At 39.6% G+C, this 23,977-nt stretch overlaps 1 protein-coding gene across 2 annotated transcripts in view; it reads left to right on the top strand.

Annotated features, from left to right (window-relative positions):
- Positions 1 to 23,977, top strand: part of CAPZA2 (capping actin protein of muscle Z-line subunit alpha 2) — a 64,796-nt gene that overhangs the window by 33,100 nt on the left and 7,719 nt on the right. For both annotated transcript variants that reach the window (XM_054726086.1, XM_054726085.1), the window contains exons 4-7: positions 4,993 to 5,056; positions 16,370 to 16,576; positions 18,780 to 18,859; positions 23,612 to 23,690. In XM_054726086.1, the coding sequence (XP_054582061.1) occupies positions 4,993 to 5,056; positions 16,370 to 16,576; positions 18,780 to 18,859; positions 23,612 to 23,690 (430 nt within the window). The remainder of the gene's footprint in view (positions 1 to 4,992; positions 5,057 to 16,369; positions 16,577 to 18,779; positions 18,860 to 23,611; positions 23,691 to 23,977) is intronic.

Below are 23,977 nucleotides of genomic sequence, written 5' to 3'. Positions count from 1 at the left end.
TTCTTTAAACCTTAAATTATGTGTATATTAGTAAGTTTTTTTTTTTGTTTTCCCCAAGTTAAAAAAAAAAATGAGAAACTTGATTTGTTGAAAGAGAAGAGTTTTTTCCCCTGGCAGAATATGGATTAGGGAGGGTCAGAGAAATATTCATCCTAGATAATAAAGAGCTAATATGCAAATGGTCATCACGCTGTCATGCCATAACGGCTCAGACACTCAACACTGGGGAGAGAGGATGGGGACCAGCCAGGCACAAATGAGCTCATGAGAGAGGAATGGGGACCATCCAGGCAGTGGCCTGGGAGAGGGACAAGCCGCCTGCCCTGTGGTCCCGGCGCCAGCGGCTGCACCTGCGGCCCGGGACAGGGATAAGTCACCCTTCCCACAGTCCCAGGCGCCAGCAGCTGCATCTGCACCTGCAGCTTGGCAGAGGGACAAGCTGCCTACCGCATGGTCCCAGTCTCCTGCAGCTGTGGCTGGCCCAGGGGAAGCCAGCCCAGCTCCTGGGTGCCTGTGCCCGGCCAGAGGGAGGAAAGCCCAGGTCCTGGGTGCCAGAGGAGGGAATCCTGGATCCTGGGTGCAGGGCAAGGCAGAGGCGGTTAAGGGCTATCAGGCCAGCAGGGGAGCAGTTAGGGGCGATCAGGCAAGCAGACAGGCGAGCGGTTAGGAGCCAATGGTCCCCTTGGCGAGAGGCAGTTGGACATCCCCCGAGGGGTCCCAGATTGGAGAGGGTGCAGGCCAGGCTGGGGGAACCCACCCCCCCTTGCACAAATTTCATGCACCGGGCCTCTAGTTATTATATAAGTGGTATGAAGTGGTCATATATTTGATTAAAAAATAATCGAAGTATTAAATTTTATTTGTCCAAAGAAATGACTAACTTGATCATTGTTACATTTAAATTAAATAACTTGGCCTGACAAGTGTTGATCAGTGGTTGAGCATCAGCCTATGAACTGGGAGGTCATGGTTCAGTTCCCGGTCAGGGCACATGCCCAAGTTGTGGGCTCGAGCCCCATTGTGGGGTGTGCAGGAGGCAGGTGATCAATGATTCTCTCTCCCTCTCCCTTCCTCTCTGAAATCAATAAAAAATATATTTTTTAAAAAATAATGAATAACTTGGATTTGTTCTAAAAAAATTGGAATGTGTGTTACATTTTTATTGTGAACCAAATTTCAGGGGCAGTTATGGTCCATATTTCAAAGATATATACATTGAAATGCCTGATAGTCTGATTTTTTTTTTTTTTAAGAAAAGGAGTCTGTGAGGAAATCAATAACTAATGGTAAAGATGTTTATATTATAAACCCAAGGAGAAAAACATTAACATCTTTAGTAGAAACTTTAGATTCTCTTTCATGTGGTTATACTCTCAGTAAATGATTGTTAACCAGTTGAACAAATTGAGAAAATATTGATTCTTTTTGTTGACTTCAGTAGTCTTCTTGGTACAGAATATCTCCAAGTAAATATTTCAGTTTATTTTGTAGACATTTGATAACTGTAAGTGCAGAAATACTCCCTTGAGTCAGCGATTTTCAACCTTTTTCATCTCATGGCACACATAAACTAATTACTAAAATTCTGCAGCACACCACAAAATAATATTTTTGCTGATCTGCTCAGAAAATAGTTATAATTTTGAATCATTCACACCAGTCAACTATTGCTGTATTGGCTGTTGTCATTTTTTTATTTGACAACCTAAGGGAAAAGAGGTGAGTACCCCTGACTAAAAAGCCAGATATTGCATGTTTTAAAAATTATTGCAGCCCACTGGTTGAAAACCACTGTCTTAAATCATTGCTTGACTTTGGAAAAATATTATTCTGGTTCACAGTGTTCTTTCTGTGAAGAAATTTTCAAGCAAAAGTTGTGTTACCTCCATGTCACTGGACTTGGTTCTGAATTACTTTTGAAATAGCTCCAAACCTATTTCACCCTCAAAAGATAATTTATCACTTATGATTGAGGCTGTCCAAAACTACATCAAATAACTATCCAAATTTATTATTTAAATATATCTTTTACTGGAAAATTAATCCTAAATTTTAAGTGATTTAGAATACAGTCATGTGCCACTTAACAACAGGGACATGTTCTGAGAAATGTGTCATTAGGCGATTTTGTCGTACAAAATTGTACTTACACAAACCTAGGTGGTTTAGCCTACTTACACACCCAGACTATATGCTGTAACCTCTTATTCCTAGGCTACATACATGTACAGCATGTTATTACACAAAACAACACGATTAAATCAAGCACAAGAGAAATGATACAATCAAGAGACATGAAAGCAAAATGTCTGAGGCTGCTGGCATAATACAGCACAGTTTTACAGCAAACTTTTTATAAGTAGAAAGAGTACACTCTAAAATAATAAAAGTATAGCATAGTAAGTACATAAATGAATAACAGTTGTTTATTATCATTATAAAGTATTATGTACTGTACTTTACATAACTACATGTTACATTTTTATAAGACTTGAGTGCAGTAGGTTTGTTTTACACCAGCATTACTGCATTGTGCTATGATGTCACTGGGCAATAGGAAATTTTCATCTCCATTTTAATATGGGACCATCATCATATATATGATTCACCATTGACAGAAATATTCTTACATGGTGTATGACTGTACTTTCTGTTTCTTATTATCTTAAACATACTTTTGAGATAAATTCATTTAAGGATTATTACATGATTGGCTGTATTGAGGCTATTTCCAGGAAAATTAGAATTTTAATGAATTAAGAAAGTCAGAAGTGAATAGGTATTTCTTTCACTATCCCTCCCTTCATGTGTTTCTCTATATTTATACCCATCTTCTTTGAACACGCAGTGTCCGAAATTTATAACGGGTAATTTAATTCTACTTTGCTATTTTTACATTTACTAGTCTCTTGTTAACTCATCAGTGTTGCTTTGGTCAACCAAACATTTCTTTCTAGAGGAGACTCAGTAGCTAATACCTGAAAATTCAGTGGATGTCTTGCCATCCAGAGTAATCTGAAAAGCTTCCAAGTAGATTAGATTAGATCTCTCTCATCACCATTTCCTAGTTCTCTGCATTTCTGGCTGTAGTTGCTTCACTGCCCAATTTGTCGTACACACTGCTGCCAAATTAATCTTTTTTAGTAGTTCTAGGTTATCCTTTCTCAAAACACTTCTCTGATTATTCTTTGCCTCCCAAATGAAGTAATTATTCCATCATTCAAGCCTTTTAATTCAGTAAATATAACCAAACACTTGCTATTGTGCTAGGCGTTGAGCTTGGTGCTTTCTGTGATGTTGAACCTAACCTATTGTGTCTTTTGCTCATCTTGGTCCTTGTCATTGAAATACTAGTATTCTTTCCTCCCCGCCCCCCATCCTCCAGTTTCTTTAAGACCAGAGAGCCTACCTATTATTTCAGAGCCATTTCTCAGTATCACATCCATTATAAAGTGACTCCTAATTTTTTTCCCTTCTTACCCTTCAGCAGAATGTAATTTAAAAATATATATTCTCCATAATGCTTTACTGGTCATTGTCTTATGTGCTTTCTATTCTGTCTTACATTTGTTTATCTATTATCTCTCCTATTCAACTGCAAGACATTTTATTATATGATCAGTCCAATTGCTCTTTACTCTCTCACAGCACCTACTTTGTTCCCTGGTATGTTTTATACTAAATATATGCCTGACTAATTGGATATGTATATTATAGAGGGTTAACCTTTATTTTCAGGGTTTTGAATTAAAAAACTAATTACTTTAACTGATTTAATTTTCTTTTGCTAAACATTGAAAGCTGGATATCATTCATCAGTTTTAAAAATATAAGATCATGCACTGGCCTGTTTGGCTCAGTGGATAGAGCATCGACCCATGGACTGAAGGGTCCTGGGTTCAATTCCAGTTAAAAGCATGTACCTTGGTTGCAGACTCTATCTCTGACCCCAGTTGGGCACCTATGGGAGGCAACCAATCATTGTATCTCTCTCACATCTATATTTGTCTGTGTTTCTCCCCCTCCCTTCTATCCTCTCTAAAAATCAATGGGAAAAAGATCCTTTGATGAGGATTAACAAGTATATATATATCTATACTAATAAAAGGGTAATATGCTAATTAGACTAGATAGACCGGACATCTTCTGGACAAAGCCGCAGCGGCTGTGGCTACGAGGTCCAAGGAGGGCCAGCAGCTTTGGCGGCTGGCAGTGTCAGCAACAGGGTGGTGATAGGGTCGGCGTCTTCCCTTGATCGACCCAGTCGCCTCCCGCAGAGGGAGACCAGAGGCAGCAGCAACAGTGGGGTGATGGGGGCGGCGCCTTCCCCTGATCTTCCTTGTTTGCCTCCCACAGATGGAGGCCAGACTGCGGCTTAAGCCTAAGCCGACAGTAAAACATCCCCTGAGGGCTCCCAGACTGTGAGAGGGGACAGGCCAGGCTGAGGGACTCCCCCCCACCCCCCAGTGCACGAATTTTTGTGCACAGGGCCTCTAATATATATATACACTGAGTGGCCAGATTATTATGATCTCTGAACGCATAATAATCTGGCTACTCTGTGTGTGTGTGTGTGTGTGTGTGTGTGTGTGTGTGTGTGTGTGTGTGTTAGAGGCCTGGTGCATGAATTCGTGCATGGGTGGGACCCGGCCAGCCTGGCCAGGGGGAGGGGATATGGGCGGTTGGTCAGCCTGCCTGCTGGTCGAACTCCTGGTCAAAGGGACAATTTGCATATTAGCCTTTTATTATATAGGATATACACTGAGTGTCCAGATTATTATGCGTTCAGAGATCATAATAATTGGCCACTCACTGTGTGTGTGTGTGTGTGTGTGTGTGTGTGTGTTTGTGTGTATACACACACAGTAATGGAGAGTTATAATTTTATTTAACGTGCCATGTGACTTGTTGACAAGTGAATTGTCTGACTGTGATTTTTTAAAGGGGTATTAAATAAGTAATTTTAAGTAATTGGCCTGTTTCTTTTTTTAGTGCATTTGCACAGTATAACTTGGACCAGTTTACTCCAGTAAAAATTGAAGGTTATGAAGATCAGGTATGTTTCATATAAACATGTGATCTGGCTGTTCTTTGTTTCATTTACAATGGTTAATATCCTGTAAGAATTGTGAAGTGACATAAAAAAATGTGTTCTAAGATTTTAGAAAATAATTGCTCTAAATCTACTTTTTTGTTTTTAGAGCAAAAACTTAATCCTATAGTAATCCAAAATCTAGAATATATATTAGTAAGAACTATATATATAAAAGCCAAGCAACCAGAATGACCAGTCGCTATCATGTGCACTGCAGTGGCCAGCCAGCCCAATGGGCCCCCCCAATCTCCTGCAGCCCCTCCCCATGGCCAACCAGGCCCCCAATCACCTCCCCCATCGGGGGCGGGGTTGGTGGCCAACCTCCCACATTCCCTCCCCCCACCGGCTGGGCCCCCTTCGGGGGCCCTATTCGGCCCCCATAGGGGCAGGTGGCCAGACCCCACCTATGCACAAATTCGTGCACTGGGCCTCTAGTTTATATATAATTTGGTTGCTCTAGAATTCTCCAGTTCTTCATGTGAGTAGCATTTAGTAATTATTAAATCTTTTTTCCTGAAGTTCAAGTTAGAATTGCCAAGCTAAGAAAAGACACAAAAGATCACTAGCATTCTTATTTTGTATTTTACTAGAGACCCGGTGCACGAAATTCGTGCACTCGGGAGGGTCCCTCAGCCTGGCCTGCACCCATTCACAGTCCGAGACCCCATGGGATTGTCCAACTGACGGCCCACAGGGAGCAGGCCTAAGCTGGCAGTTGGACATCCTTAGTGCTGCCGTGGCGGCAGGAGAGGCTTCCACCAACACTGCTGTGCTCACCAGCCATGAGCCCGGCTTCTGGCTGAGTGTCACTCCCCCTGTGGGAGTGCCCTGACCACTGGGGGCAGCTCCTGTATTGAGCATCTGCCACCTGGTGGTCAGTGTACATCATAGCAACTGATCATTCTGCCGTCAGGCTGAAACCGGCTCTCCGACATCCCCTGAGGGATTCTGAATTGCGAGAGGGTGCAGGCCAGGCTGAGGAACCCACTGGTGCACGATCAGGGCCGGGGAGGGACCGTGGGAGGGCTCTAGGGCATGTCCAGCCCATCTCACTCAGTCCCGATCAGCCGGACCCCAGCAGCAAGCTAACCTACCGGTTCGAGCATCTGCCCCCTGGTGGTCAGTGCATGTCATAGCGAGCAGTTGAGCGGCCTTAGCATATCATTAGCACATTGCACTTTGATTGGTTGAACGGCCAACTGGTCTATTGAACACTTAACATATTAGGCTTTTATTGTATAGGATTGGTTTAGAGTTATTAATAATTGAACCATGGTTGTATTAATTCATATTGTGCTTATGTGAAGCACAATTTATATAAAATATTATGAAGAAGGAACTGGAAGGCAAAACATAAGAGAGAGTGGTAACAATTAGTTGTTGTTTTTTTAATCTTTATTGTTGCAAGTATCACATATGTCCCCTTTTTTACCCCATTGTCTCCTTCTAGTCCTACCCCCTACCCCCACCCCAGGCCTTCAGCACCCTATTGTCTGTATCCATGGGTTATGCATTATGCATACAAGTTCTTTGGTTGACCTCTTCCCACCCACCCACCCTGCCCCACCTTCCCTCTGAGATTCCACAGTCTATTTTATGCTTCTATGTCTCTGGATCTATTTCGTTCATCAGTTTATTTTGTTCATTAGATTCCACATATGAGTGAGATCATGTGATACTTGTCTTTCTCTGACTGACTTATTTCACTTAGCATAATGCTCTCCAGTTCCCTCCATGCTGTCTCAAATGGTAAAAGATCCTTCTTTTTTACTGCTGCATAGTATTCCATTGTGTAAATGTACCACAGCTTTTTTATCCACTCATCTACTGATGGGTGCTTGTGCTATATCCAGATCTTAGCTATTGTAAATGGTATTGCTATGAACATAGGGGTGCATACATCCTTTCTTTTTTCTTTTTCTTTTAATATTTTTATTGATTTCAGAGACAAAGGGAGAGGGAAAGAGATAGAAACATCAGTGATGAGAGAGATTTATTGATCGGGTGCTTCCTGTACATCCCACACTGGGAATCGAGCCCACAACCTGGGCATGTGCCCTTGACCAGAATCAAACCCAGGATTCTTCTGTTGCAGGCCAATGCTCTATCCACTAAGCCAAATCGGCTAGGGCCATACATTCTTTCTGATTGGTATTTCTGATTTCTTAGGATACATTCCTAGAAGTGGGATCATTGGGTCAAATGGGAGTTCCATTTTTTTTTTTAGGAAACTCCATACTGTTTTCCACAGGGGCTGCCCCAGTCTACATTCCCACCAGCAGTGTACTAGGATTCCTTTTTTCCATATCCCGCCAGCACTTACCATTTTTTGATTTGTTAATGATAGCCTTTCTGACAGGTGTAAGGTGATACCTCATTGTCTTTTTAATTTGCATCTCTCGGATGATTAGTGACTTTGTGCAGGAAGCACCCGATCAGTAAATCTCTCTCATCACTGATGTTTCTATCTCTTTCCCTCTCCCTTTTACCTCCTTGGTTAAATTCATTCCTGAGTATCTTAATTTTTTTTTTTTTTTTGCAATGGTAAATGGGATTGTTTGTTTAGTTTCTCTTTCTGAGAGTTCATTATTGGTGTATAATAATGTCATCGATTTCTGGTTGTTAATTTTGTATCCTGCTATGTTGTCAAATTCATTTATTAAACCTAGTAGTTTTTTTATGGTGTCTTTAGAGCTTTCTATGTACAATATCATGTTATCTTCAAATAATGACAGTTTTACTTCCTCCTTTCCAATTTGGATACCTTTTTTTTCTTGTCTGATTGCTATGGTTAGGACTCCAGTACTATGTTGAGTAAGAGTTGTGAAAGAGGGCATCCCTATCTTGTTCCTGTTAGGGGAAATGGTTTTAGTTTTTGCCCATTGAGTATGATGTTGGCTGTAGGTTTGTCATATGTGGTTTTTATTATGTTGAGGTATCCCTCTATTCCCACTTTGCTGAGAGTTTTTTATCAAAAAAGGGTGTTAGATTTTGTCAAATGCTTTTTCTGCAATCTATTTATATGATCATATGATCATGTTATTTTTGTCTTGCAATCTGTTTATGTGATATATCACATTTATTGACTTGCGAATATTGTACCAGCTTTGCATCCCTGGAATATGGTTATGGGATATGATCTTTTAATGTACTGCTAGATCCGATTTGCTAACATTGTGTTGAGAAGTTTAGCATCTATGTTCTTTGTAGTGTCTTTATCTGCTTTTGGAGTTAGGGTAATGCTGGTCTCATAGAAAGAGCTTGGAAGTGTTCCTTGCTCTTGAATTTTCTGGAATTGTTTGAGGAGGATAGGTGATAGTTCTTTAAATGTTTGGTAAAATTCCCCTGTGAAGCCATCCCGATCAGGGCTTTTGTTTACTGGAAGTTTTTTTGTTTTGTTTTGTTTTGTTTTGTTTTTTTACTGCTTCAATTTCATCAGTAGTTTGTCAGCTTATTCAGGTTTTCTGATTCTTCCTGATTGAGTTTTAGAAGATTCTATTTTTCTAGAATATGTCCATTTTGTCCAGATTGTCCATCCATTTTGTTGGTATATAGTTGTTCATAGTATTCTTTTATAATCCTTTGCATTTCTATGGGGTCAGTTGTTACTTCACCTCTTTTATTTCTGATTTAGTTAATTTGGGTCCTCTCTCTTTGCTTCTGAAAGGGTCTGGCTAGCATCTATGTCATTTGTTCCCGCTCGATCTTTATTATTTCCTTCCTTCTACTTTGGGCTTTTCTTGTTTTTCTCTTTCTAACTTTTTAAGTTGTAGGATTAGATAACTTCTTACAGGTTTTTCTTATTTTCTGAGGTAGGCCTGTAGTGCTATGAACTTCCTCTCATAGATTCACTGTCCCATAGATTTGGGTTGTTCTGTGTTCATTTTCATTTGTTTCCAGGATGTTTTTTATTTCTTCTTTGATCTCTTTTGATAACCCATTCATTATTTAATAGCAAGCTATTTAGCCTCCATGTGTTTGAATGTTTTTGTGTTTATTGTAGTTGATTAACAATTAGTTCTTAATCGCAAATTATATCAAAGCTTTTCTTTCTCATGAGATTTTGGTTTCTTGGGTGTTTTTTTGTTTTTTTTTAATTTAATTTTTCCCTTCACCATTTGTTCCCTCTGTGCCCTCTTCCAACTCCACGCCCCCTCCAACTTCCCTGCAACCCCACACTGTTGTCCATGCTCATGAGTTCTCTCTCTCTTTTTGCTCAATCACTTCCAACACCCCTCTTCCCCCAACTGTCTGCCTGCTCCCTAGGAGTTTTTTGTTGTTTTTTTATGTTATACACAGTGCTGTATTGAACACCTTTGTACCTCCAGGCACATTGACTATTGTTTTCTCAAGATAAATCACTAAAAGATTTCCTGGGTCCAGGTATAATGCATCTTTTAAAAATGTTGGATAGCTCCCAAACTCATTTTATGAACCTAGCATAATTTTAATATTTAAAACTAATAAAGATAAAACAAAAAAGCAAACTACAGTAATTTCATATGTGACTATGGATTTAAAAGCTTTAAATAGATATTAACAAATAGAATCCAGGAATATATAAAAAGAATTATATGCCAAAATTAAATAGAATTTATTACTGGAATGGGAGGGTGGTTTAATAGAAGGCATTATATTGGTTTCCCCTCTCCTCCTTCCCAATGGTCCCAATTTAGCCTGCTGGCTATCAGTTTGCAATCTCAATTCTAGATCTTAAACCTCTTTACTACATCATAAACTTTGTGAAAATAAAGTCTGTGTACTTGAATTCTTTTTCACACTCTCTCATTATTTGTTGTTAATTCAGAATTTTCCAGCCCATGGAAGACACATATTTCTGGAGCCTGCATGGGTTTGCAATTTCCGAAAGTGTTTATTACACTGCCTTGGAGGGTGCCTTTTTTTTCCCCCCAGAACTGATGTTTGCAGAGTGCATTATAAGGCATAACAATTTGGTTTAAATGTTTTGTACACTAGAGCCACTTTTTACTTTAAACAGATAGCAAAATCCTTCCCAAAACAAACAGTTTGCTGTCTTCCAGTCACTGCACATATGTAAAAAACAGTTTGTGATTACAGGATTCCTTTGAACAATCACATTTATAATCTCAAAGCCAACAGTTTTGCTTCCTGAACTGTGTGTCCATACTGAACAAATCAACCTGAGACTCCAACCGCCCCAAATAGTTATGGGGGCTCAGCTTGGGTCTTAAATTAGAAAAGATGGTAACCTAGAAGGGAGGAATGGTAACTTCATCAGCACAATAGATGCCCCCCAAAGAACTGAGAAATTATCCAGACCTCACAGGGTATAGAACATCACACAGATCATTAAGTATCTATATAGTCGAAAAGATATCAAACAGCAAATGAACAAGCCTGCCACAACCAGATGAATAGGATAAAAAACTCCCTGTTTTGAGCTATCAAATGGAGTCTAAAAGCAAATGTAGAATAGGATGATCTGAACAGATAATCAGTAGGGCATCAAAATAACAAACCACTTTTCAGTTTTGCATTCTGATTAAGAAGATCAGATAAAAGATACTCAATTTTACTTTATCTGTAGAGAAACCTATTTCTGGATAATTTAGGCCAATGCTTCTCAACCAGGGATGCTCTGCACATATTTGATAATGTTTGAAAACGGTCTTCATTGTTACATCTAGGAAGGTGGTGCTAGTGGCATCTACTGAGTAGAGGCCAGGGATGCTGCTAACATTCTACAATACACAGGACAGCCTCCTTCTACCAAGGATTATCTAGCCCCAAATGTCAATAGTACTGAGGTTGAGAAATCCTGATTTAAGCCTAAAATAGTTTTTCTTTAATTGAGTTAATGTAGGAGGGGAAAAAATGGGCCCTTTCTTTGAATTTTTCTATTTTTTAATTGAATTTATTAGGGTGACATTGGTTAAGAAAATTATATGGGTTTCAGGTGTACAATAATATGTGTATATTGTATTGTGTATTCAGCACCCCAAGTCAAGTCTCCTTCCATCACCATTTACTGCCCCCCCCACCCCGCCCTATTTCCTCTTCTACCTGTCTCCACACCTTTTCCCTCTGGAAGTCACCGTATTGTGATCTGTGTCTATGAGTTGTGGGGGAAGGAGCTAGTGTGGGGTTTTTTGGTCTTGTTTGTTTTTTGCTTTATCCAATATATTGGTACTAGAGGCCCGATGCACAAAATTCGTGCAAGGGGCTCGACCCTCGCAGCCGCGGTGGCTTGCCTCAGCCCTTGCAGCCCCAGCTTCATCCACAAGGTCATCTGGAAGGTCGTCCAGAAGGTCATTCGGCAGTCCAGTCTAATTAGCATATTGTGCTTTTATTATTATAGATTATCTATTGACCAACTAATGAGGGTGGTTTTTTTTATGATATATCAATAGACAGTGAAAAGGAATTTGAAAAATTCAGCAGCTAGTGCATTACAAACACCCTAAGTAAAGATATGGATAGGAAAAAAAAAACCCTCTTAAATACAATAGCTTGTTTAACAAAAAACAATAGTAAATATCATAAACTACAAACACAGATAACTTTAGTTAATAGAAAAGTTAGCCAGGTATATCTATTATTATTATAATAAAACGGAGGTGTAGCAAATATGACAAGAAAACGAGAACTTTTAAAAGCTTTAGAAAAGAAGAGAAAAACTCATAGGTGATAAGATTTATATATTTGGAAATACTGAGAGATTTGAGTAAAATTAACCTCCCAAGCAAAAAAAAAACCAAAACAACCCACTAGACTTAAAAGAATTCCATAAGATGAAGTTAAGGTAAGAATACAAAACTCATTAGCTTTCCTCTGTTTTAGCAAGTAAGTACTTTAAACTAGAAATGGTTGGAGGAGGCGGAATTCCATTTTAAATAGCAATGAAATTAGACATTAACCTAGGAAAAACGTTGACAAGAAAGAAAAGGATTTTGAAGAAAATAGTGGTTGTCTTCTTGAAACACATAAAACATGATCTGAACATTGGAAAACACACCACATTTCATTTTGAGATAGAAAGTTAAATTATTTTTGAAACATGTTAACTGATTTCAGAGAGAGGAAGGGAAAAGGAGAGAGAGATAGAAACATCAATGATGGGAGTATCATCGATCAGCTGCCTCCTGCACGCCCCCTACTGGGAATTAAGCCCGAAACCTGGGTATGTGCCCTGACCGGGAATTGAACCTTGAGCTCCTGGTTCATGGGTCAACGCTCAAACACTAAGCCACATCAGCCAGACAAAAGTTAAATTATTTAAAAATTATTTATATATGAATTTAATGTAGCTTGATTACAATCCTGATAGTTTTTTAATTAGTCAGAATTTTTATAAGGTTTATGTGAAAAAATACATGCTTAGAAAAATGTAAGAACAGTAAGAATTGCCTTACTAGATACAGATAGCACAAGAACCTTTACAACCAATATAAAGTTAAATTAGGGTGGTATTGTATTGAATAGACGAATCAGTAGAGCAGCATATAGAACCATGATTTAACTGTGTGGGAGTTGGACTCCCTAACCTCCACATTGTTCGGCTGTTATTTGCCCTCCTACTTGTGTCCTTCTATAAGTGGTACATTAAAACAATTTGTACTTTCAAAAGTCCCAAAATTTTGAGGTCCTGAGATTTAACAGTAAGTACTTACTGGTGATTTCTTCCTCATTAAGAAACATCCTGTTCTTTATTCATTCCATCTTGCTGTGGAAACACTTACTGTTTAAGCTCTAAGAAGATTTTCAAGAAAAGAAGACTCAGCCCTAACCGGTTTGGCTAAGTGGATAGAGCGTCGGCCTGTGGACTGAAAGGTCTGAGGTTCGAATCCGGTCAAGGGCATGTACCTTGGTTGCAGGCACATCCCCGGTGGGGAGTGTGCGGGAGACAGCTGATCGATGTTTCTCTCTCATTGATGTTTCTAACTCTATATCCCTCTCCCTTCCTCTCGGTAAAAAATCAATAAAAAATATATATATATATAAAAAAAAAGAAGAACCATGATTTAGTCCCAAAATTTGTGAAAATTTCTGTATGTGACAAGGTTATAATTTAGACATATAATAAAAGATATTAGCACAACCGGTTTCTATCAAGAAACAGTTAAGTTGAAACTCTGTCTCATGCAATATACAGAAATAAATTTCATCTGAATTTAGAATTTATAAAATAGCACAGGTTGGGTGGCTCAGTTGCTTGGAGAGTCATCCCATACACCAAAAGGTTGCAGGTTCGATTCCCAGTTTGGGCATATATCTAGGTTGTGGATTCAATCCCTGGAAGGCAACGGATCGATGTTTTCTGTTTTTCTCCCCCTTTCCCCTTTTCTCTCTCTCTAAAAAATCAATAAACATATCCTCAGATGAAGATTAAAAGAAGCCCTAGCCAGTTTGGTTCAGTGGATAGAGCGTTAGCCTGCGGACCAAAAGTTCCTAGGTTCAATTCCAGTCAAGGGCATGTACCTTGATTGCAAGATCCTCCCCAGCCCATGCCCTGGTCAGTGCGCATGCAGGAGGCAACCAATAGATGTGTTTCTCTTACACAGATATTTCTCTCTGTCTTTGCCTTTCTCTCCCACCCTCTCTCTAAGAAATCAATGGGAAAATATATATATACATCCTCAGGTGAGAATTAAGGAAGAAACAAACAAAAAGATTAAAAGAAAATAGCTTTTAATGTGTAAAGTGAATAAAATTTTAAAAACATGTTCAAGATAGGGACAGGGAAGACCATCCATTCTATATAATAAAACCCTAATGTGCAAATTGATCAAATGGTGGAACCACCAGTTGCTATGATGTGCACTGACCACCAGGGGGCAAACGCTCAATGCAGGAGCTGCCCCCTCGTGGTCATTGCGCTCCCACAGGGGGAGCGCCACTCAGCCAGAAGCTGGGCTCACCACTGACAAGCTCAGCGGCGGTGATAGGAGCCTCTCCCGCCTCTGCAGCAGCGCTAAGGACCCCTCGGGGGATCCTGGACTGCAAGAGGGTGCAGGCCAGGCTGAGGGACCCCCACCTCCAGTCTTAAATAAGACTGAAAACCCAGAAACTATAAAAGAGAAGATGGGCATTTTGCTGATAATAATTATTTTAACCGTAGAATGAAACAGATACCTTTAAAAAAGCACATCTATAAATTAATAAGAAAAAAGAAGAAAGATATTAAAGGCTATTTGCTTACAGAAGAGCAAATGGCCCCACTAAATGTCAAAAGATGTCTAGACCTGTCAGGAGTCAAAGAAATAAAGTAATGAGATATATTTTCTACCCATCAAACTGTAAAAAAAGAACTGTATGCCTACTGATTGTGATAATATGAAGGGAAACATATCTCATATCCTATCTAATAAAAGAGTAATATGCAAATTGTCAGTCCAACACACAAGATGGCTGCCCCCAGATGGTCAAAGATGGCTGCCCCCATGTGGACACAAGATGGCCACCACAAGATGGCCAGCAAGGGAGGGCCGTTGGGAGGGACCAGGCCTGCAAGGGAGTGCAGTTGGGGGCTATCAAACCTGCAGGGGAGGGCAGTTAGGGGTGACCAGGCTGGCAGAGGAGGGAAGTTGGGGGTGACCAGGCCTGCAGGGAAGGGCAGTTGCGGGGGACCAGGCCTGCAGGGGAAGGCAGTTGGGGGTGACCAGGCATGCAGGGAAGGGCAGTTAAGGGGTGACCAGGCCTGCAGGGGAGGGCAGTTAGGGGTGACCAGGTCTTCAGGGGAGGGCAGTTAGGGGCAATCAGGCTGGCAGGGGAGCAGTTAGGCATCAATCAGGCTGGCAGGCAGAAACGGTTAGGGGCAATCAGGAAGGCAGGCAGGCAAGCAGTTGGAAGCCAGCAGTCCTGGATTGTGAAAGGGATGTCCGACTGCCTGTTTAGGCCCGATCCTGGTGGTGGGATCGGGCCTAAACGGGCAGTTGGACATTCCTCAAGGGGTCCCAGATTGAAGAGGGTGCAAGCTGGGCTGAGGGACACACACCCCCATGCACAAATTTCATGCACCGGGCCTCTAGTATTATTCATAAAAATGTGGTTTGTTACAGTCATTTAAAAAAAAAAAACACAAACAACCTTTAACTCTATTCCCACTGTTGGGGATCTATCCAAGAGAAATAGAAGCATCCAGTGGAAGTAAAAATATCAGTGTGAAAATATATGTACAGTAATACTTACTTCAAGATTTTTAATGTCCCCTCACTTCCCCCCAAAAAGAAAACAGCTTGGAAATAAAGACTTGGCCCATTAATAGTAGAATGGCAGAATAAATTGTTATATCCACATCATGGAATATTATGCAACCATTAAAAAGAATGGTGAGGTATACCAGTTGACTTTGAAGAATTTCCATAAGGTAGTGATGTTGAATAAAGTCAGATGCAGAAAAATGTGTGTGAGCATTCATTTTTATTCTATTCATATAAAACAGTGACCAAAGAAAACCCTGTATGCCATTGTATGTATACATAGATATGTATATATTTATCTATATACTATATGGCTGGATGAAATTTAAGATACATTCTATGTTTTCATGATTTATATCAGAGAGATGGGGAAGTCCTGGCATAGATAAGGAGTTAAAAATTCAGAGACTTGTGAGGGAAATTTTTTAAAGCAGAAAATGTCTCATTTATGCATGTGTAATATAAATGTAGATAAATAAAATATATTTCAAAAATTTGGAGTCAATTGAAAACAACTGTCAATGATTAGTGTATAGAAACAAGAGGGAGGCACTTCACAGTAGATGAGATTGTGGCCCAACAACAATGTAGGACACACTGAAGAGGAGTTTCACTGGATTAAAATCGTTCTTGTAAATATCCTCATCAAAGGTTACTTATTATCACTTCCTTAGATTTGAGGAACTGGAGAATGATAACAGAAATATTAAGCTGTTCATGGATCTGTAAAGAACCTGACTCCAACAGTGTATTAGAAGAATACTTTTTTTTTTTTTTTTTTTTTTACTGGAGCTAGAAGTTATTAAATCAGATTCACTGATCCAAGATGAATGAGAGTAGCCTCATTGTCTTTATAAAAGTCTACTCATTTGAAGTAGTTGTGCCACGTAGTTAAATCAGTTGTTTGGAGTAGATCTATCTTATAGTTTTAAGGGAAAAGCTTAAGTGAATGTATATTAATATATGTCAGTACTTAAATGGTATTTTAAAAAATTTATTTTTATTGTTGGAAGTATTATAGATGTCCCTTTTTTTCCCATTGACCCCTTAAATGCTAAATACTTTTTCCCCAATATTTATTGTATCATTGAAGGTATTGATAACAGAACATGGCGATGTGGGAAATGGAAAGTTTTTGGATCCAAAAAATAGAATCTGTTTCAAATTTGATCACTTAAGAAAGGAAGCGACTGATCCAAGACCGTATGAAGCAGAGAATGCAATTGAATCATGGAGAACTTCAGTAGAAACTGCTCTGCGAGCTTATGTAAAAGAACATTATCCAAATGGGGTCTGCACTGTAAGTCATCAGTAAAAGTCACCTTTTTCTTTTGTCTTCTGACAGTGTTTTTATGGTCTCTTGAATTTTACAGTAACTTATAGAACTTGTCATTCTTTTCTTAAAGTAAATATTTTCAAGAATGTTCACTATTTTTTTTAATCAAGAAATTCTAAATAGTGCCCTAACCGGTTTGGCTCAGTGGATAGAGCATCCGCCTGCAGACTGAAGGGTCCCAGGTTCGATTCCGGTCAAGGGCATGTACCTTGGTTGCGGGCACATCCCCAGTGGGAGGTGTGCAGGAGGCAGCTGATCGATGTTTCTCTCCCATCGATGTTTCTAACTCTCTATTCCTCTCCCTTCCTCTCTTTAAAAAAAAAACAATAAAATATTTTTAAAAAAAAAAGAAATTCTAAATAGTAAATCTACACTAATAAAAGAGAAAGATGCAAATTGACCATACCTCTGTGACGCCCACCAGCCAATCAGGAGCACATATGTAAATTAACCCAACAAAGATGGTGGGTTAATTTGCATACACAGGCACGGAGCGAAGACTAAAGGCTCCAGCCCAAGCGAAGATTGAAGATGACTGAAGACTGAAGAGGCTTGGCTTCTCTGCTGCAACCAAGCCTCGCTGCAGCTGGAGCAGAGAAGCCTAGCCTCGAGGCTTGGCTTCTCCACTGCAGCTGGAGCGAAGGCCTGGGTCCCAGGTGCCTGAGGAAAACCGGTGCCGGCAGCCAGGGGAAGGAAGGCCTATTGCACGAATCTTGGTGCAACGGGCCTCTAGTATATTATGATAGCCCAGAGTGGGAAAATGCTGTGCCTTGAATTAAATTCAAGTAGGAATTCCCACATATTGATTAGAGGAGCACAGTTACGATGAGATTCTCTAACCTTTTGCACTCGCTTGCTTTTTTCTCGATTCCTGCTACCGATGCTAACCGTGTCAAGTCACACTCGACATCCGAGTGCAAAAGGTTAATCTCATGTTCATGATTCATCTCAATAAGTTTTGATCAATCTTTTTATTAAGTTACGAGATCTTACAACAAATAAAATTATTTGGAAGTGGAATTATGTCCTCATGTCTTTTAAAATAATTATGTTTTTATAATGTCCTTTCAGATGTTTAAGCTATCTTTATATTTTCAGGATGAAATAAGTTAGAAAGTAGGAGGGCTTTTTTTTTTTCTCTTTTCATAAGATTGTTTGTACCCAGATAGGCTTTTTAGTCCTCCACAGTGAGTTTGTGTTTCTGTAATTTCCATAGCCAGAGTGATCTTTTGAAATGCCAGTCAGATCATGAAAATTCCCTATTTAAAATCATCAATTTTCCATTGCACTTAGGATAGAATCTGTGCTTCTGAACATGGCTTTCAAGGCCCTATGTATCTTGCCTCTGCCTATCTCCCCAACCTAAGGTGACCGTGTATCTTGGTTTATACCTGCTGTCCCAACATAATTATTAATATTACCAAGAGAACTCTGTTTCACTCTCAGAAGTTTCCTGGTTAAGACAAAAATTCATATGGTCCCCTTAAGTTTCTAGTGCTCAATAATTATTTGAGAAATATAGCCTTCGTTTTTTGAATCATAACCTTGTAGATTAGAATTATTTTGGAAGAATAACTCAAAAATAAGGTGGTTAAATTTTAATTTGAGAGAGTTGAATTAGAGAGTCCTTACTTGTCCCAGGGGATTGAAAAGCACTATTTAAACATTACTTCTAAAGCAGTAGGCAAGAGGTAAAATAACGTTTTCATACCATCATAGGCTCTTAATAGTCTTCCTTAGTTATAAGTAAATTTCTCATCTTTTCCTGGATACTTTTTTAAATGACTAGAGAAATTATAATCCCTGAGATCGTGAAGTAAACAAAGATGATAATCACAATTTAGGTCTAGTTTTTATTTGCATGGAAACAGCCAGATTGATATCTGCATGTTCATGCTTCTCCTGATACTTGTGTTTGGAATGAAAAATATGGTATATCTAGAATATTTATGACTACTTTAGAGTACAATCAGTTTTAACTTAGTAAATTGCAATGTTATTAATTGTGAGTTCTTTTATGATCCACAAAGACTCTGTGATTAAGTGTTCATATTTGAGTATTATATGTTCCTGCCAAAGACACATTTTCTAGTATCTTGTAGATGTTTAAAGTTGAACTTTCTGTGGCCCTAAATTCATTCTTATGTTTGTTTTCTTTGCCATCAAGGTATATGGTAAAAAAATAGATGGACAGCAAACCATTATTGCATGCATAGAAAGCCATCAGTTCCAAGCAAAAAACTTTTGGTAAGTTAAAATTTTGGTGCATTGGAGAATTTTGACATTATTTATATTCTTTGTAAAAGGTTCTTTATTGAGGGGTCCTATACCTTGCTTGTATGATTGACTAAGAGCAATCTAAACATAATATAAAACTTCAGTCTTTTTATCACCCAGAGATTCCACTTCTGGGTATCCTATCTAATAAAAGAGTAATATGCAAATTGACCATCACTCCAACACATAAGATGGCTGCCCCCATGTGGACACAAGATGGCCATCAGGGGAGGGCAGTTGGGAGGGACCAGGCCTGCAGGGGAGGGCAGTTGTGGGCGATCAGACCAGCAGGGGAGGGCAGTTTGGAGGGACTAGGCCTGCAAGGGAGGGCAGTTGGGGGTGATCAAGCCTGCAGGAGGAGGGCAGTTAGGGGTGATCAGGCTGGCAGAGGAGGGAAGTTGGGGCAACCGGGCCTGCAGGGGAGAGCAGTTGGGGGGGACCAGGCCTGCAGGGGAGGGCAGTTAGGGGTGACCAGGCCTGCAGGGGAGGGCAGTTAGGGGCAAACAGGCTGACAGGGGAGCAGTTAGGCATCAATCGGGCTAGCAGGGGAATGGTTAGGGGGTGATCAGGCTGGCAGGCAGAAGTGGTTAGGGGCAATCAGGAAGGCAGGCAGGCGAGCAGTTGGGAGCCAGCAGTCCTGGGTTGTGAGAGGGATGTCCAACTGCCCTAAACGGGCAGTCGGACATCCCTTGAAAGGTCCCAGATTGGAGAGGGTGCAGGCCAGGCTGAGGGACACCACCCCCTCCCCCCGTGCACGAATTTCATGCACTGGGCCTCTGATATATCTAAAAAAACCAAAACACTAATTTGAAAGAATATATGCATCCCTATGTTTATTGCAGCATTATTTACAACAGTTAAGATATGGAGGCAATTCAGGTGCCCATCAACAGATGATTGGATAAAGAAGAAGTGGTACATATATACAAGGGAATATTACTCAGCCATAAAAAAGAATGAAATCTTACCGTTTGCAACAGTATGGGTGCATGTAGAGGGTATTATGCTCAGCACAATGGCAGTCAGAGAAAAACAAATGCCTATGATTTCACTTGTATATGGAATCTGAAGAACAAAATAAAATGGAAATGGACTCATAGACGCAGAGAGCAAACTGGTGGTTGTCAGAAGGGAGAGGCTTGGAGGACTGGGTGAGAGAGGGGAAGGAATTAACAAATACAAATTGGTAGTTACAAAATAGTCACGGGGTTGTTAGTAAAGCATAGGGAATATAATAAATAGTATTAGTATTGTGATAACTATGGTACCAGTTGGGGTACTGGAAATACTGAGAGGAACATTTTGTAACGTATATGATTGTCTAACCACTAAGCTGTACACCTGAAACCAATACAAAATAAAATAGGAGGGAAAACCTTCAGCCTTTTGATACAAAAACAGTACTTCTATAATCAGCCTAATTATTTAAAAGTAGCAGTAAACCCATTGGCAATGAAAAGAGTGTGGGAGAGTGTCCAGTGTTTTTGGAGACTAGCAAGCAGCATCCTAGGGAACATGTGTGCCTTTGAGCAGACCAGTTGGAGGCCCATATGCTCATTCTGAGAAGGGGTTGTTTCTGAATGAGACCTATATGAGGGAGGAGGGCAGAGGTGAAGAATTAGGATTTTTTGTGTGTGTGAAGTTTAGGGACTCTGAAGTAGATATTTTCATGTGGATTGCCTTGTCTCCAGTTAGCCAATGTGAGGAAGTAATGGCATATTTTATACAGTGGAGCAAATTACAATCATGCCTTATAATTTTTTTACAAGTCATTTGATTACTTACTGTAAAAGTCTAGTCCCCCAAAGCACTGACTTGCCCTTTCAGTCTTTTATCTTTGACAAGTTGGTAGGCCTTTTTAATCTTAAATAGTACTTTCTGAGATACCTCCTGTTAAAAATTTTTTGAAGCGAAGACTTTATAAATTCAGAATTAAATGAAGTCTTTATCTTTATTATCCCCCTTTTTATTTAATTCATACTATGCTCATCAGAGTAAGTATGGAGATAACATCTACCTTTTAAGTATATTACTCTTTGATTTGTTAGCCAGGTTGGCTGGTGGTGCTCCTGAAGGTATTCATAACCCCTATGAACCAGTTTGGTCTGTGTCCCAAACTTGCTCCACTATTTAACCATCTCATAAATAAATGCAAGGTTATAAAGTTAACCAAGAACATTTGAAGGAATGCAAATACATTATCCCTGAAGGAAAATCAATTTCACATGTAAACAAGCTACAGTCACTTAAAGATTTCTTCATTTTTATATTTTCAAGGACTTTTAAAAATTTTTTATTAACATTTTAAAAATATGTATGGCATGACAACTACTTAAAGGGAAGACCAGGTTTCTTTCCACCTCTAAGTGTATGAGACTGTGATACTACGGGCACCTAAAGAAGAGCTCGTTTTTCTTTTCTAGTTCCATGTTGGCCTGTTTTAACAGAATGGGGTTATGTTTGTTGTAAGATACGTGTAGCCTAATGTTAGCTCTGTGGTCTAAGTGTTATCTCTCAATCGGATTCCTAAGTAGACCAAATCTTTTGTTGCTAAAGTGTTCTGAGATACATGGTTAAGACAACTTTCATCCCCTAGGATCTACTTTTTAAGCCTAGCATCCCCTGTAGTTATCAACTGCATTTACAGCCTCTAGAAATTAGTATGATAAGCTGACCAACTTGATGGGAGTAATTATCCATAGGGCCTGACTCCAAAGAAAAGAAGTTTAGTGTAGCAGAATTATAAGCCGACCTAGGCATATTGTAAAGCCATTTGAAAGTAACTCAAAGCAAGTTTTGTGAATAGAAATGTGCTCGAGTCACATTGTGCTTTAAAAGGTTGTGGCAAATATAGACGAATTAAAAAAAAAGATTTCTTCATTTCAGTCTTAAAAACCTGTATCATTAATCTACCAGTATCCTAAATAAATAAATCTGCATAAAATCACTATTAATTTATACTATTTGTTAGGATCCTATCTAATAAAAGAGTAATATGCAAATTGACCATCACTCCAACACACAAGATGGCTGCCCCCATGTGGACACAAGATGGCCAGCAGGGGAGGGCAGTTGGGGGCGATCAAGCCTGCAGGGAGGGCAGTTATGGGTGACCAGGCCGGCAGAGGAGGGAAGTTGGGGGCGACTGGGCCTGCAGGGAAGGGCAGTTGGGGGGGTCCCAGGCCTGCAGGGGAGAGCAGTTTGGGGAGACTAGGCCTGCAGAGGAGGGCAGTTAGGGGTAACCAGGCCTTCAGTGGAGGGCAGTTACGGGTGACCAGGCATGCAGGGGAGGGTAGTTAGGGGCAAACAGGCTGGGAGGGGAGCAGTTAGGGGCAATCAGGCTGCCAGGGGAGTGGTTAGGGTGTGATCGGGCTGGCAGGCAGAAGTGGTTAGGGGCAATCAGGAAGGCAGGTAGGCAAGCAGTTGGGAGCCAGCAGTCCTGGATTGTGAGAGGGATGTTTGACTGCCAATTTAAGTTCGATTCTACCAGGGATCAGGCCTAAATGGGCAGTCAGACATCCCTTGAGGGGTCCTAGATTGGAGAGGGTTCAGGCTGGGCTGAGGGACACCCCCCCATGCATGAATTTCGTGCACCGGGCCTCTAGTATGTTAATAAAATCAATCTTATTGAAATTCAATTACTTACAAGAAAATTCTTGCTACTAAGTTTTACCTTAAAGTATATTACCTTAAAGTATGTTATAGTCAATTTACTAGTTTTCAAAAATATAATTTATTTGAACTCTAGCATATAAAAATGAAGATAATGTCTGTCCTTTAGTTTTCTGTTCTCACTATTTTACTTTACATATCTGATGAATTTTTTTCCTAAACTACCACTAAGAATACTGTATCATTGAAGTTAAAAATGATTTTCAATTTTTGGAAAAGACAAATTTTATATATGATATCCCAAAGTTTTAAACACCACGTATCACAAGAATCTCATTAAAATATAAATATTAGGTGCAAAGAAATATAATTCTTTATAGCCCTTCCCTTTCCAGATATCAAAACCTCCTTAAGAATGTTGTATTACTGCCCTGGCCAGTGTGGTTCAGTTGGTTGGGTATCATCCCATGCCACGAAAGGTTGCTGCTAGTCAGGGCACACGCCCAGGTTACAGACTTGATCCCCAGTAGGGGGTGTGCAGGAGGCAGGTGATAGATGTTTTGCTCTCCTTTCCTGTCCCTCTCCCTCTTTCTCCCTCTCTTGCTTAAAAAAAAAAAAGAATGTTGTACTACTATTCTTTCTTTTTAAATTATTTGGTACTTTATATCACTCAGTGGATGTTAAACCGTATTGATTTGCAAAAGCTCCTGATAATCTGAACATTTATTTATTCTTAATTAAAACGTGAGTCCATTGCTTATATGGACTAAAAGTAGCTTATATGTTTTAGTTTAATGAATATCCAGCATTCATCCCCCACATTCTCTCATACTATAACATTAAATTTTTTAAAAGTGGTTTTAAATAGATTTCAGAGAGGAAGGGAGAGAGAGATAGAAATTTCAATGATGAGAGAGAATCATTGAACAGCTACTCCCTGCATGCCCCAATACTGGGGATCGAGCCCAAGAAATCAAACCGTGACCCCCTGGTTCATAGGTTAATGCTCAACCACTGACCCATGCTGGCCAGGCTGTAATATTCAATTTAAATCTGTCACTTAAAATTTATTTTCCCTACCTATTTACAGCTGCTGTTTTTATTTTTAAGGAATGGTCGTTGGAGGTCAGAGTGGAAGTTTACAATCACTCCTTCAACCACTCAAGTGGTTGGCATCTTGAAAATTCAGGTATGAAATAAAAAGAATTTGTTTAGTGATCTCTGAATAGAAAAGCAATGATTCATAAGTTTACATTTTTATAATATAAAATAACCCATTTCTTCTTCAGATCCTTATGTTGAGAAAATTGGAAAAACAAGTAGTGCTGATTTCATCTTTTAAATAATGTTATAATGCATTCTCTATAGTCATCAAGAATCTGCAAGGATAACTGACAGATTCTCAAAACACAGTTAAAATTAGGTGCTAACACTTGGTCTGTTCTTTAAATAATTTGCTCATATAAGCATTTTCTT

Source organism: Eptesicus fuscus, chromosome 14 (genome assembly GCF_027574615.1).
Source record: "Eptesicus fuscus isolate TK198812 chromosome 14, DD_ASM_mEF_20220401, whole genome shotgun sequence".
In the NCBI taxonomy this organism is placed as follows: Eukaryota; Metazoa; Chordata; class Mammalia; order Chiroptera; family Vespertilionidae; genus Eptesicus; species Eptesicus fuscus.
Note: the sequence above shows the minus strand (reverse complement) of the source record. Positions and strands in the feature narration are given on the sequence as shown.